Raw genomic sequence first — 11,986 nt, 5'->3', positions numbered from 1 at the left:
GTTACTCGATCGAGTACCCAACAGTCGAAACTATTTTAAAACGCAACACACCCTTACTCGACAGAGTAAGGCCTACTCGATAGAGTACCCAGAGACTCATAAAACCGTAGTATTACATATAATGGTCATTTATGTCCATAAAAGAGTAAAACATGTCCATGAATAAACACCACAAAAAAAAACCTTTTTCATTTATCAGTCCGTCTTGCTTGTGACGGTCACAAACTTGTGACCTCTCACAATCCCCTCCCACCACTTGCCCTCGGCCCCTCTCTACTTGCTCTCCCACTTGTAAGTTTGTCTCACGTCACAAACTTATGATGGTAATCCGTTACAAATGAGAATTTGCGTTTATTTTACACTTTTTGGTGACGAGATTAACATTTTCTAATTCTTTGCTAGTAGTCGTAGTAAGTATGGAGGGAGAGAGAATCAGAGAAGTCGTATTCAAACTAGATTTTCTCTAATTCTTCTCGCAAACCTCACACCAAGTCCATCCATGGCGAACAGCAATCTTCCTCGCAGAATCATCAAGGTAAATCCTTTCCCCCATTTCTCTGATTTCTATCTCTCATTCTTTCACCTTTATCCGATTTCACTTTTATTCGATTCCCTTCCTCTTCAATCAAATCAAAAGCATTTTTTAGGGTTTCATTTTTGTGTCTTGATTTGATTTATTATCGCAGGAAACTCAGCGCCTTTTGAGCGAGCCAGGTTCGTCATTCATCCGTTCTATTTGATTGTATATGTTTTTCGAAAATCCTCGTATAGCTAGCAGAATCAGTATAATTTGCGGTTTTTTTTCTTCTGATCTAAGGCGTACAACTTTAATTTCTTTGATAAGCGTTAATATGCATCGATCTTCATAATTGTTCGAATTTTTTTGCTGTGAATGTAGCTCCGGGGATAAGTGCATCTCCCTCAGAGGAAAATATGCGTTACTTTAATGTAATGATCCTTGGCCCATCTCAATCTCCTTATGAAGGTATTGTTTTTATCGGATTTTATAGACGTACGCCTGTGTAGTTTTTTAAGCTGTTATATGTATGTCCGTGTTTGAATTGTGATATGTACCCTCGATTGATCAATAGTTCTTCAAGTAACCTAAATACTCGAATTTGCTTTTTTTAAGTGTTATGTTTAGAGACTTTTGATTGATTGGATTCAGCAACCTAATCCTTATGTATTCATCAATAAATATCTTTTCATGACAAATTTAGCCGTTAGAAACCCAAATCACGGTACAATAACAACATTAGAGCCTTGATCTCAAATGATCGGGGTCGGCTGACTTGAATCATCCTTTAAAGTTGTCATAGGTTGTGAACCCGAATCACAGTACTTGAGTAATTTAGGAACTATTCATTAAATTGATGGGGTATATTAGACGGTTTTTTTTTTTGGAAAGCTAAAAAAAGGTGTTTTTTAAACATTAGCTGCAGACCCGAATCATGGTACTTGATTTCTGTATACAGTTGTTAAATCTGAATGAAGAGACATTCGCTTGTAGTTTTTGTTTGGAAGTTGAGATTCTGTGTGGTGGATTTCTATGAACAATCTGAGATGCCTTTATTGGAGGTAGATTAGCCAGTTAATGGAGTGCTGGTGATGATATGAGTGTTATTTATGGATCAGTTCCAAGACTATACAACTGGATGTACAATGAGCATTGTACATCCAAGGTTATTTTAGTCTTTTTTCAAATATTTTTGCAAAAAAAAAGGTAACGTAATTCAATTTTGAATTTAATCCTCATTCTCTTTGACTGTTTCCATATTTTTCTAACTTCTCTTCATCTTCCTCCATCATCCAGTTAATGATTCATCTTCTCCCTTAAATTATTATCATTAATTGACTATGCGGAACTGAGCATCATCTTGATTGAATTTTTTTATCCAAAATTCATAATGCATGAAAATAGTTGAATCTCGTATTATTTTTACATTAGCTCGTATTCTTATCTGAATAGCTCGTATTCTTATGTGCTCGTATTTTAAAGCTCCTGATCATTTTAAGCTCGTGTTCTTTTTACATTAGCTCGTATTCTTATCTTAATAGCTCGCATGCTTATGTGCTCGTTTTTTTAAGTTCGTGATCCTTTTAAGCTCGTATTCTTTTTACATTAGCTCATATTCGTATCTTAATAGCTCGTATTCTTAGATGCTCGTATTTTTTAGTCCATATTCTTTTAATAATAGTTCGTATGATTGGCGTAGAAATTTACCTCAAAGTATTGTTAGATACATTTTTCCTTCCTGATGATGATATAAATTGTTTCTCGTTCACGAAATATTGTTAGATGCGTTTTTCCTCCTTGATGATGATGTAAATTGCTTCCCTTTCACCATTTTAGAATCAAAATTATGGAGAAGAGAGATTTGTCGACTGTCGTTTAAGAGAAATTTAGAGAAGGGAAAGAAGAGGGTTTGTCGACTGAAGAAAAATCAGAATCAGGGAAAAATGAGATGCGTAGAATTTATTTTTGTTTTTATTGGGCTTAGATATATATATATATATGTATATATATATATATATATATATATATATATATATATATATATATATATATATATATATATATATATATATATATATATATATAATATGGGCTTTGTTGTACAATGCTACTGTACAACAAGATGTAGGATCCTATTTGTGTTTATGGATACACCTCAAACAGAATTGAACAACAGTTCTAGTTTTTTTATTCTTAGTGAGTGCATATTTTTAGTAGCATGAAATCACATAAGTTCTATTCTACTCTATTCTGAAGTGACATTTAATTGTTGCCAAACTCATCAAGGGTACATCGAGAATAAACACCTGTTGTTTGAAACTGTGGATAAGGTTACGTACATCCAGCCTTGCTTAGTCGAGAGCGTCTCTAGATGCATTGGGGCCATATTCTTGGTGTGCATCTAAGAATTCCTTGCCTTCAATTTTCGATTATACCAATTAGCTTCCAGTCACTTCCCAATTATTTAGATTGCTCAGGTTACTGTTTGGTGTGTTTACCTGTTTGAAGGTCACTGTTAGTTCTTGTCGAGGAATCAGGAATGGGGATTTGGGATATACGGAGTAACATTCTACTAGAATTCACATCCTATAATTGTGAGTCTTTCGATATAGAACTGTGTTAAAGTTACTCTTTCAGTCTTTCCTTTTATACAGTAAGTTCTCTTTAAGAGCCTAGGTTGTATTGGGCTGTCCCATAATTGAAAGCTTCAGCTATAAAACTTTGCCAGAGTCACTCGTTCCTTGCAAATTAATATTAATGCATAGTAAGTTTCCTGTAAGAATCTAGGCTTGGTTCGTCCACATGATGTTGAACTTTTTGGCTCATTCTCTGAATGACTCACTTTCTTGTGATGTGCAGGAGGAGTTTTCAAGTTGGAATTATTTTTGCCCGAGGAGTATCCAATGGCTGCTCCTAAGGTTAACTGAACCCTACACACATTATTTATTATTTGTTTGGACATTCCTGCGTGATGATTGTATTATTCTCAATTCACAAGTTTACTACGTATATTAATTCCCTGATTCCCTTAACCTTTTGAATATGATGGATTTGGAGCGCTATATCCTTGTTGCCCTATGTTATGAGGGTCTCAATCAAGAAAGTGCAGCTTCTGTATCATGAGGCAAACAAGCATATTACCTCATGTTGTAATTTATTGGGTTGGAATATGATTTGATGGAGGGTTCTAGAAGCCAAAGAAGTTTTGCACGTATTTATGAAAGCCTTTCTTAGATTCCTTTTTGTACTTTACATGTACTATACTTCTATATCCCATTATTGTTCCTGATCAATGATGCACCATTCTACAGACAACTGCAGTTACCAATAAGTTTTTCGTTGCTGTCAACAGTGGCAGAACCAGATGGAGTTAGCACAGGCTGCCACCCCCTCTAATCTGTGAATAATATTAAAGCTTTATGTAATATCCTTCGTTTTGTTTCTGAGGTACTCTACTGCATTGCTAGTGAACACGCGTGCGCTCGCACAAACACGCCACAAAAAAAATTCAATCCATCTCCCCTCACCCCCACCCACAACTTCATAGTATTTGGCTCTGCATTGGCTGTCGATGATGTATTGAGGTAACATGAGGGGAACTAAACATTGATGAGATGTGGCCCAGAATGGGTACAGAGAAGGCTGGTTAAAGGGATATAGGGAAACTGGAAGCCAAGAGTGGCAAAGGATATTCATTTTTATCTGGAAGTCTCACTTGAAACATACACACCGCATTAGTTCATGTAATCTCATATTTTGTTTATTGTGGTTATACAAGGTGTTACACTGTTAGTAGAGCTACAATGTAAATTGAGAATTCTTCCTTATGATTTTAGTGGTATATAGACTGCAAGACAAGAAAGCTTAGCAAATGCGTTTTCAACTACATCCTACATTCATATCGAAGTCTGGCATACCGAAGATGCAATTACTTGTATATTGATTTGTGGCAGTCATGTCGCACTATGAATGCAAGTTTGACTGTCTGCATGAAACATAATGTTTGGTTGGATCATATTAATCCTCACCTCTTGGTGTTATTACTTATTTCACATCTATCAGCTTCTGATTGGGACTGGCTTGGATTTGCCTAAAGAAAATAATACAGGATTCATTTCTTTTGTGCATTGATATTGTTATTTTGTGGAAATGATGTGATGAGCTGTTCTAAAAGTACATAAGTTTTTGAGTTTATTTACGGATGCCGAGGGATGGGTAACTGAGTTATTAATTCTCACCAGCAGCTAGGTGAGGAGGTAACTGATTTAGTTTGGATGTATGTATCTCAGTTCAACCTGTTAGTTAATGTAAATAATGGTAGATAGCCTATAGCGGTTACTTATTTTTGCTGGCACACTATCCAAAATAGGAACTAGAATCATGTTGATGTACAAAAGATCTAATTTGAATTTGATCTCATACGTGCGCCATTAGATGAAGATTTGTCTCAAATACGCTGGATAGCTTTGCTCCCATCCCCAATTTAAATTACCTAACCAAAGGTGAAAAATGTGTATTGAAGTGGGAAATAAATGATGTTTGTTTTACAATCTTGCACAGTATAACTATGGCACTCTTTACAGCTTGCTGCATATTTAATATATATCTTGCTTATTACAGGTTCGCTTTCTCACGAAAATTTATCATCCCAATATTGACAAGGTAAAGTGGGATCTTTCTGATAAATGTTTTTTTAGCCGACACCCTTAAGGTTTTTGCCTCTAATAGAAATGGTTATCTTGGCAGCTTGGACGCATATGCCTGGATATACTGAAAGATAAATGGAGCCCTGCTCTCCAGATACGAACTGTACTCTTGAGGTAATGGAGTACGGCAACACTTTGTCTGGCTGTCAATTACTCCTTTCTTTTTCTACTTCTATGGAGTCACCATTTGAAGTTCAGATGAATCATATCCTTGTATCCCAGAAATACTCGTCGCTGAAATTTGTTGGCCGATTTTTCCATAGCAGTGGTTTTTATTCAAGTACTACTGTGCTTTTTGGTTGTCTTCATGTAGTTTTGATGGTTCTTCTTGTCTGTTTGTGTTATACTCCCTCCCGTCCATTACATTGTCTCAGTTTGTCATGGTCAACCATTGTAAACTTTGACCATTATATCTCCCAAGTATTTGTATAGGTACAAGGTAAAATTTGTAATATTGGATTTGTTAAACCAATGGTTGTCTGATCCATAGTACGCATATGCGATACACACTTTTTACACTATATAGTATGGACATTCTAAACCAAGAATAATAATACGTCGTAATACGGATACGAAGTACAGGGGAATCAGTTCACAATTCGCTGGGACTTGAGGGAACCGATAACCCAGGTTAAAACAAACTGTTTTCATGTTATCATGTTTAAGATATTGTTACTTTTGTATAATGGGAGAAAATGGGATGGGGGTGCTATCAATTACCAAGAAGTTGTTTCATGTGGATTTTTATTTTTATTTTGGGCTATTGTCATAATTGGCTTTCTGTCAAATATGATGCTTTTGTACATTGTTACAGTAGTTGATTACCTTGGTTTGCTTCTTATCTCTGATTTCAGTATTCAAGCCTTGCTAAGTGCTCCAAATCCTGACGACCCTCTATCGGAGAACGTTGCTAAGCACTGGAAAACAGATGAGGCAGAAGCTGTTGAAACTGGTTAGTTACTTTATAAATCATTCCCTCCCTCTCTGTCGCACCCCCTAAAACCCGCCTTTTAAAAAAACGAATAGGAAACACAGTTAAACTGTAAGAACAAAACCATTATTTCTTGCTTGTTTGCTCAATATGCTCCCTATATTGACTGTTATTTTCTTTTCTGTAAAATATGCAGCAAAAGAATGGACTCAGTTATATGCGAGCGGGGTGTGATCCATGGGGGAAACCACAACCCTGTGCAAATAACAATTGTGGAATGTTTATCAACTGTTAATTCTGGAATTGACCTTCGGGGTAAGAAATTGAATCTAAAGCGATAATTTAAGAGATTATGATCAATTTGTGAGTATGAGATTGGATTCAGCATCTTGTTGTCTCTTTCACTGTTCTTTAAATGTCATAGACTATCTATGAAACCATATAATTCTAGTGAATGAGTTCTTATTTGCGTCTATTCGTAGTATATCTCGTGTATATGTTCATGTTTAAGGATATGCCTTTCTGTGCACTCTGGGGATTTCATAGGTGGCTATGATATCAATTAGTTGTTTAATAGAGTGTGGTTTTTGTTTAGTTTGCGAATAGATTAGATTCCCCTAAACCGCCTGGTCCTTCTACCACCACCTCCCAACTATTTCTTGTAAGACTATTGTCTTCATAATCAAAGTGATCTATAATATATATTTTTAATAAACTTGTAGGGCTAACATTGGGCTATTGGAGTGAATAACCATTTTCATAATGTTCATGATATTTTTTCCGAGTATAATGATCTTTTGTATACAGTGAACTAGTGAAATGTCTTAGTCCCTCTTTTATTTTCAATTATGAAATTGTCTCGCCCTGACTGACTTAATTCTACGAGATCATTTTACTAGAGATTTAATCACTCCTTGCACACCTTAAAGGGTCTCTTTTCATGCCCTGTAAAATCCCTTTTTTATTGCCTATGCACTCCTTTCATTACTTCTACGCCTATTGTTCTAGACTTCTAGCTCTGGAGTTTGCGTAGGTAATACTGAAATGAAAATTGTCGTACTTCATGGAGCGACCTCTTTTTTGTACACAGACCTTGCAAACGGGTGGTTTAAGTCGTGCATGAGACAAATTGGTCATGGCATGGCATGGGATGGGATCCTCTTTATCTGATGAGCAAAATATAAAGAAACAAAAAAGCAGTGATGAATGACGAGGGACAGTGTGTACGGTTGATGGGTGTATGTTAGTGTTGACGAGGTGACCTCTGATGCTATAATTTATCCTAGACTAGTAGATCACTAGATCACTATTGTGATTTGTGAGACCATCAAAGCAAAGCCATTTATGGATTTTTTGGTCACTCGACTCAAATCCCACTGTTTAAATGATGCAACACCGTACAAAATTTAATTTTACAATACCCGCCCAATTTTGCACGGCCACCACCACCACCACCGTCACGGTCCAACAATATCTAGGTTGTATGTTCAAATTATATAACTCGCATTGCTTGCACACACCACCACCACTCTTCATTGTAGCTTTTGGTAAGCCCAACTCTCCATTTCTCTTATCAACCCTAATCCATTTTTTCCATCTATTCATGATGTAAATGTAATACAATTAGTTTTAAATTATTGATTAATCATGGTGTTTGATAAGAGTGTACCCAACAAGTAATCCTACTTCACAAGGGATTATAGTACGTTAGTATTTGTACGTAGCTTTACTAATTTATTACTCCGTGTACTGTAAGGGATTATAGTACGGGAGTAGCTTGTACGTACTCGGTAGTTATTATTGGAAAACTGTCAGTGCAAAATACTGGAGTACTACCACTTCTATATCCGTCAGCTAGCTTAATTTATTTCAGTTGAGCCCAAGATACAAGGAAATGTAGAAATGTTTATTTCAGTTGAGTCTCGTGCCAGGTTAGAAGAAGGGTTGGGTTGATTATAGATCGGGTTAAATAAAAGTCACGGTTGATTAGCTATATAAAAAAATGAGACGTTGATCCCTTCTTTCCTTTGTAAAGGTACTAGATATCTCTCGATATGGGAGAGAACCTTAACCCTAACGCTTTTTTCATGTCTGAGTCACTTATAGGTAAAACAATTACTCGTAGATCGCGAATAAGTTCAGGTTTGATCACAACCATACGCTTATACAGGAGAGTATAAATGTATAATGTATCGAATTATCCTCGATTCACCAAATTTTCTATCAAATTTGGGCACTTGTTGAGCAGAAGTTAAGCAGCAAATAAAGCATTATAAATTTATAATTTGACCATAAAACCAAGTTCCCGTGAATAAAGGAATGCTTATGACTGTTATGACACATGTTTTTTGTGCCAAAGAAATCAGACTTCTCCATTTTGTTTAGTTAATAATCAATAATATAATATAATATAAATGATAAATGGTCGGTTTGATAGGTGGGTCCCAATGCATTAAAACTGACAGCATTGTTGAGAGAATTGAGATCGGGTCGGTTCTCAAAGTGGGTTGGGTCATGTCGGGTTTGGGTTATGTCGGGTCAGTGTCGGGTTTGGGTCGGCTCGGTTCATGTCGGGTCATCTTTGGGTCGGGTCATCAACGGGTGGGAAGTCGGGTCTGGTCATTGTCGGGTCAGGTTATCGGCATATATTTTATCTTATATTTAGTTTTAGACGGTAATTTTATGTTTAAATAATGGGGATGTGTATTAATTGTAGTTTTAAGTGAAAGTAATTAAGATGAATGTCAATTTGGTGTTATTTAAACCATTATTAAACTAGATCATTATCGGGTCATCTATCGGGTTGAGAAAATATCGGGTCACGAGTCGGGTCCGGTCGATTCAGGTCGGGTTCGGGTTGGAAAAAATAAGGCTGCTATCGGTTATCTGGTTGGCTCAAATTCGGTTCACCCAATTTTCAGGTTGTATCGGGTCGAGTTTCGGACGAGTCGGGTCAGGTTCCTCGGATCGGGTCAACTTTTGCCAGCTCTAATCACATGAGAATTGAATTGAATTCCTACTACTTGTCACCCTTTTATGTTCAAATCTGCACATGGATCTTGACAAATTATCTTGAAAACATGTTCAATTCGTTGGATTGAATCCCACAGGTCATGCTTACAATTTTATTTTGACTAATTACTATTTATGGAAACCTTGTCCACTACAGCTAGTCTTGCTTGTGACGGGCTTAGCCCGTAGCCCGTCACAAGCTTGTGACCTCTCACAGAAAAGGGAGAGGGGACAAGGTGAGACACCTCCCATGTGCTTTTCACTGACCTGCTCATGGGCATTTTGTGAGAGGAAACGGCACTCGTCGCAAACTTGCGACGGATACCTCCGTCACAAATGAAAATTTGTGTGTCCACTAATCTCTCCCAACATCTACCTCTTTATAAATTATAGATCGTCAAATCAAGGATAATCCTTGGCAATACACTATTTATCTTGTGAAATTACCATTACCATGTGAGATTGTGGCATCATCATAAACATGGTCTTAGTGTTTCTTTCCTCGTGTCCCGCTCATTTTGTTTGATATTTTTCTTTAAGTGGAAAACTAAGTTTTATTTAATATGGTTTGGTCTCGACTCTCGACTATAATAACATAAGCAACGGTTGTAAACAAGAATTTGTGTAACATAAGATTGTCTTTCAATAGACGTAAACTTGAAATGGATTGGGAGTAGGGATGTCACTGGGACGGGACGAGGCGGTGGTGGATATACGCTCCCCCGTACCCGTACCCATCAAGCAATTCTCATACCCGTACCAGCCCCACCGCCCGTGGTGGGTACAAGTTTCCATACCCGTACCCGCCCCACTAAATGAAAATCTAGACCCGTACCCGCCCCGTTTACCCACCAACCACCTATGTCATAATTTTTGACGATACGTTTTTAAATAAAATGTTGTTTAATCACTATGAATTTCCGTAAGTTTTCATATTTATAAGGAAAAATTACAATTTATCACCTATTATATTTCATTTTTTACAATTTACCACCTATTATGTTATACTTTACAAATAACCACCTAACTTTTATGTTACTCCCCACCATTCTCACCTATTTTATACTCCCTCTGACCCGGTTATTTGTTGTCCTTTTCCATTTTTGAGTGTCTCAGTCATTTGTTGTCCTTTCTATTTTAAGAATGAATTTGATGAGTAATTTGATCATTCTTATTTAATTTGTTCCACTTGTCATTTAGTTATTGGTCATCTACTCTTTCCTTGGTCTTTGTGCCAAAATCAAAGGACAACAATTGACCGGGACGAAGGGAGTATTCTAGTGACGGTTTTGTGTAATTATCAACTCGATTTTATTTTATCGTCTTACATAAATTTGCATTGACCAACATACCCTTACTCCTTACACTAATTACCCCCATATCGTGTCTTCAACTCAAACCCCCAATTTTCCCCATAAATCATGCAATTCCGCATAATCTGACTCTTTCACTGTCAATCCACCACATAAATCACCAACCTTCCACCATGACAACATCCAGCTCACCAGACAAAACACCACTGTGAGCCTCCGGTACACCACCTGCACTCCGTCCTGACCAACATACCTCAACCGACATCGACATCGACACAACACCAACACGAAACACCTCCTTTAATTCCGCAACCCCACTACCCTCGTCCTCCGATCCGTTTCACCACTCTTTGCTCCGACCACAACAACAATCCACCAAGATTCCAACCGCGCCGAGTTCATTTGCTACACCCATGCACCCCTAGAATTCTTCGTCAATTACATGCCCAAATCATTGTTTCTGGTACAACCAACAATGTTTATATTTCCAATTGTTTGATGAAAGATTATACTTGTTTCGGTTTAATCTCCGGTACCCATAAAGTATTTGATCAAATTCAAGATAAAAATGTAGTTTCTTGGACGATTTTGATTTCTGGATTCACAGACATTTTTATGAAGCTGTAAATTGTTTTTCGGAAATGTTGGTAAGTGGAGTAGAACCCAATAAGGAAGATTGCCCAGGAACGGAGCTCAAGTGTGGCTCAATTGTAACGAATAGAAAACCCCAATTGAAGAATCAAATAACCCAAAAAGATTGCAAAAGAGAATACAATGGGAAGAACATGAACACATAATCCTAATTGGAGACTGGTTCAAAAAATAAAATTAAGGGGGAAACGAACTTGAATGAAGTCGAGTCTGGGGAAGAACACTAATTGAAACACGATTCCTGGGGAAGAATAGGAGTTCGGGATGAAGACAGCGCTTGCGGGGAATTAAAAAAAAAGTATATGTAATGTAATGTGGGGTGTAAGGTATATTGGTCAATGCAAATTAACGTAAGACGGTAATATGAAGTCGAGTCAATAATTACACAAAACCGTCACTAGAATGTAAAATAAGTGAGAATGGTGGGGATGAACATGAAACTTAGGTGGTTATTTGTAAAGTATAACATAATAGGTGGTAAATTGTAAAGAATATAATATAATAGGTGGTAAATTGTAATTTTTCCTATTTATAATCAAGTTTAGGATTTTCAATAAAATTAGTAAAGAACATTATCAAAAGTCATAATAATATATATATATATTTTTTTTAATAATTGGTCAGTAGGCGGGTATTTGGTGGGTATGACGTAAAACCCATCTCCGCCCCACCACCCATGGCGTGTGGAATTTTTGTACTCGTACCCGTCCTACCACCCACGAAAGTTGTACCCATACCCGCCCCAATTGGGACGGGTGCGGGCCGGTACTCGCTAATAACCGCCTGACATCCCTAATTGGGAGCTTAAAGTCTAACCTATTAGCTAGTGAATGTTGATGGTGATGAATATTTTTTT

General features: G+C 37.0%; 1 protein-coding gene across 1 annotated transcript; it reads left to right on the top strand.

Moving 5' to 3' along the window:
* Nucleotides 1–222: 222 nt before the first annotated feature.
* LOC141627492 (ubiquitin-conjugating enzyme E2 36-like) lies at nucleotides 223–6,638 on the top strand. Its single transcript, XM_074440739.1, has 8 exons — nucleotides 223–535; nucleotides 687–714; nucleotides 899–985; nucleotides 3,377–3,435; nucleotides 5,138–5,179; nucleotides 5,264–5,337; nucleotides 6,078–6,175; nucleotides 6,351–6,638. The coding sequence occupies exons 1-8, from the start codon at nucleotides 500–502 to the stop codon at nucleotides 6,386–6,388; spliced, it is 462 nt and encodes a 153-aa protein (XP_074296840.1). The 5' UTR covers nucleotides 223–499; the 3' UTR covers nucleotides 6,389–6,638.
* The last annotated feature ends 5,348 nt before the right edge of the window (nucleotides 6,639–11,986 follow it).

Source organism: Silene latifolia, chromosome Y, assembly GCF_048544455.1.
Source record: "Silene latifolia isolate original U9 population chromosome Y, ASM4854445v1, whole genome shotgun sequence".
NCBI classification, from domain to species: domain Eukaryota; kingdom Viridiplantae; phylum Streptophyta; class Magnoliopsida; order Caryophyllales; family Caryophyllaceae; genus Silene; species Silene latifolia.
This window is presented reverse-complemented; position numbering and strand designations above follow the sequence as displayed.

What these genes read in the sequence shown, in the direction of transcription:
- LOC141627492 (XM_074440739.1), top strand. Translation starts at nt 500, where the DNA reads ATGGCGAACAGCAATCTTCCTCGCAGAATCATCAAG. An exon ending in ATCATCCCAATATTGACAAG is followed by an intron (nt 5,180 to 5,263) that starts GTAAAGTGGGAT and finishes TTATCTTGGCAG; the next exon opens with CTTGGACGCATATGCCTGGA. An exon ending in ATACGAACTGTACTCTTGAG is followed by an intron (nt 5,338 to 6,077) that starts GTAATGGAGTAC and finishes CTCTGATTTCAG; the next exon opens with TATTCAAGCCTTGCTAAGTG.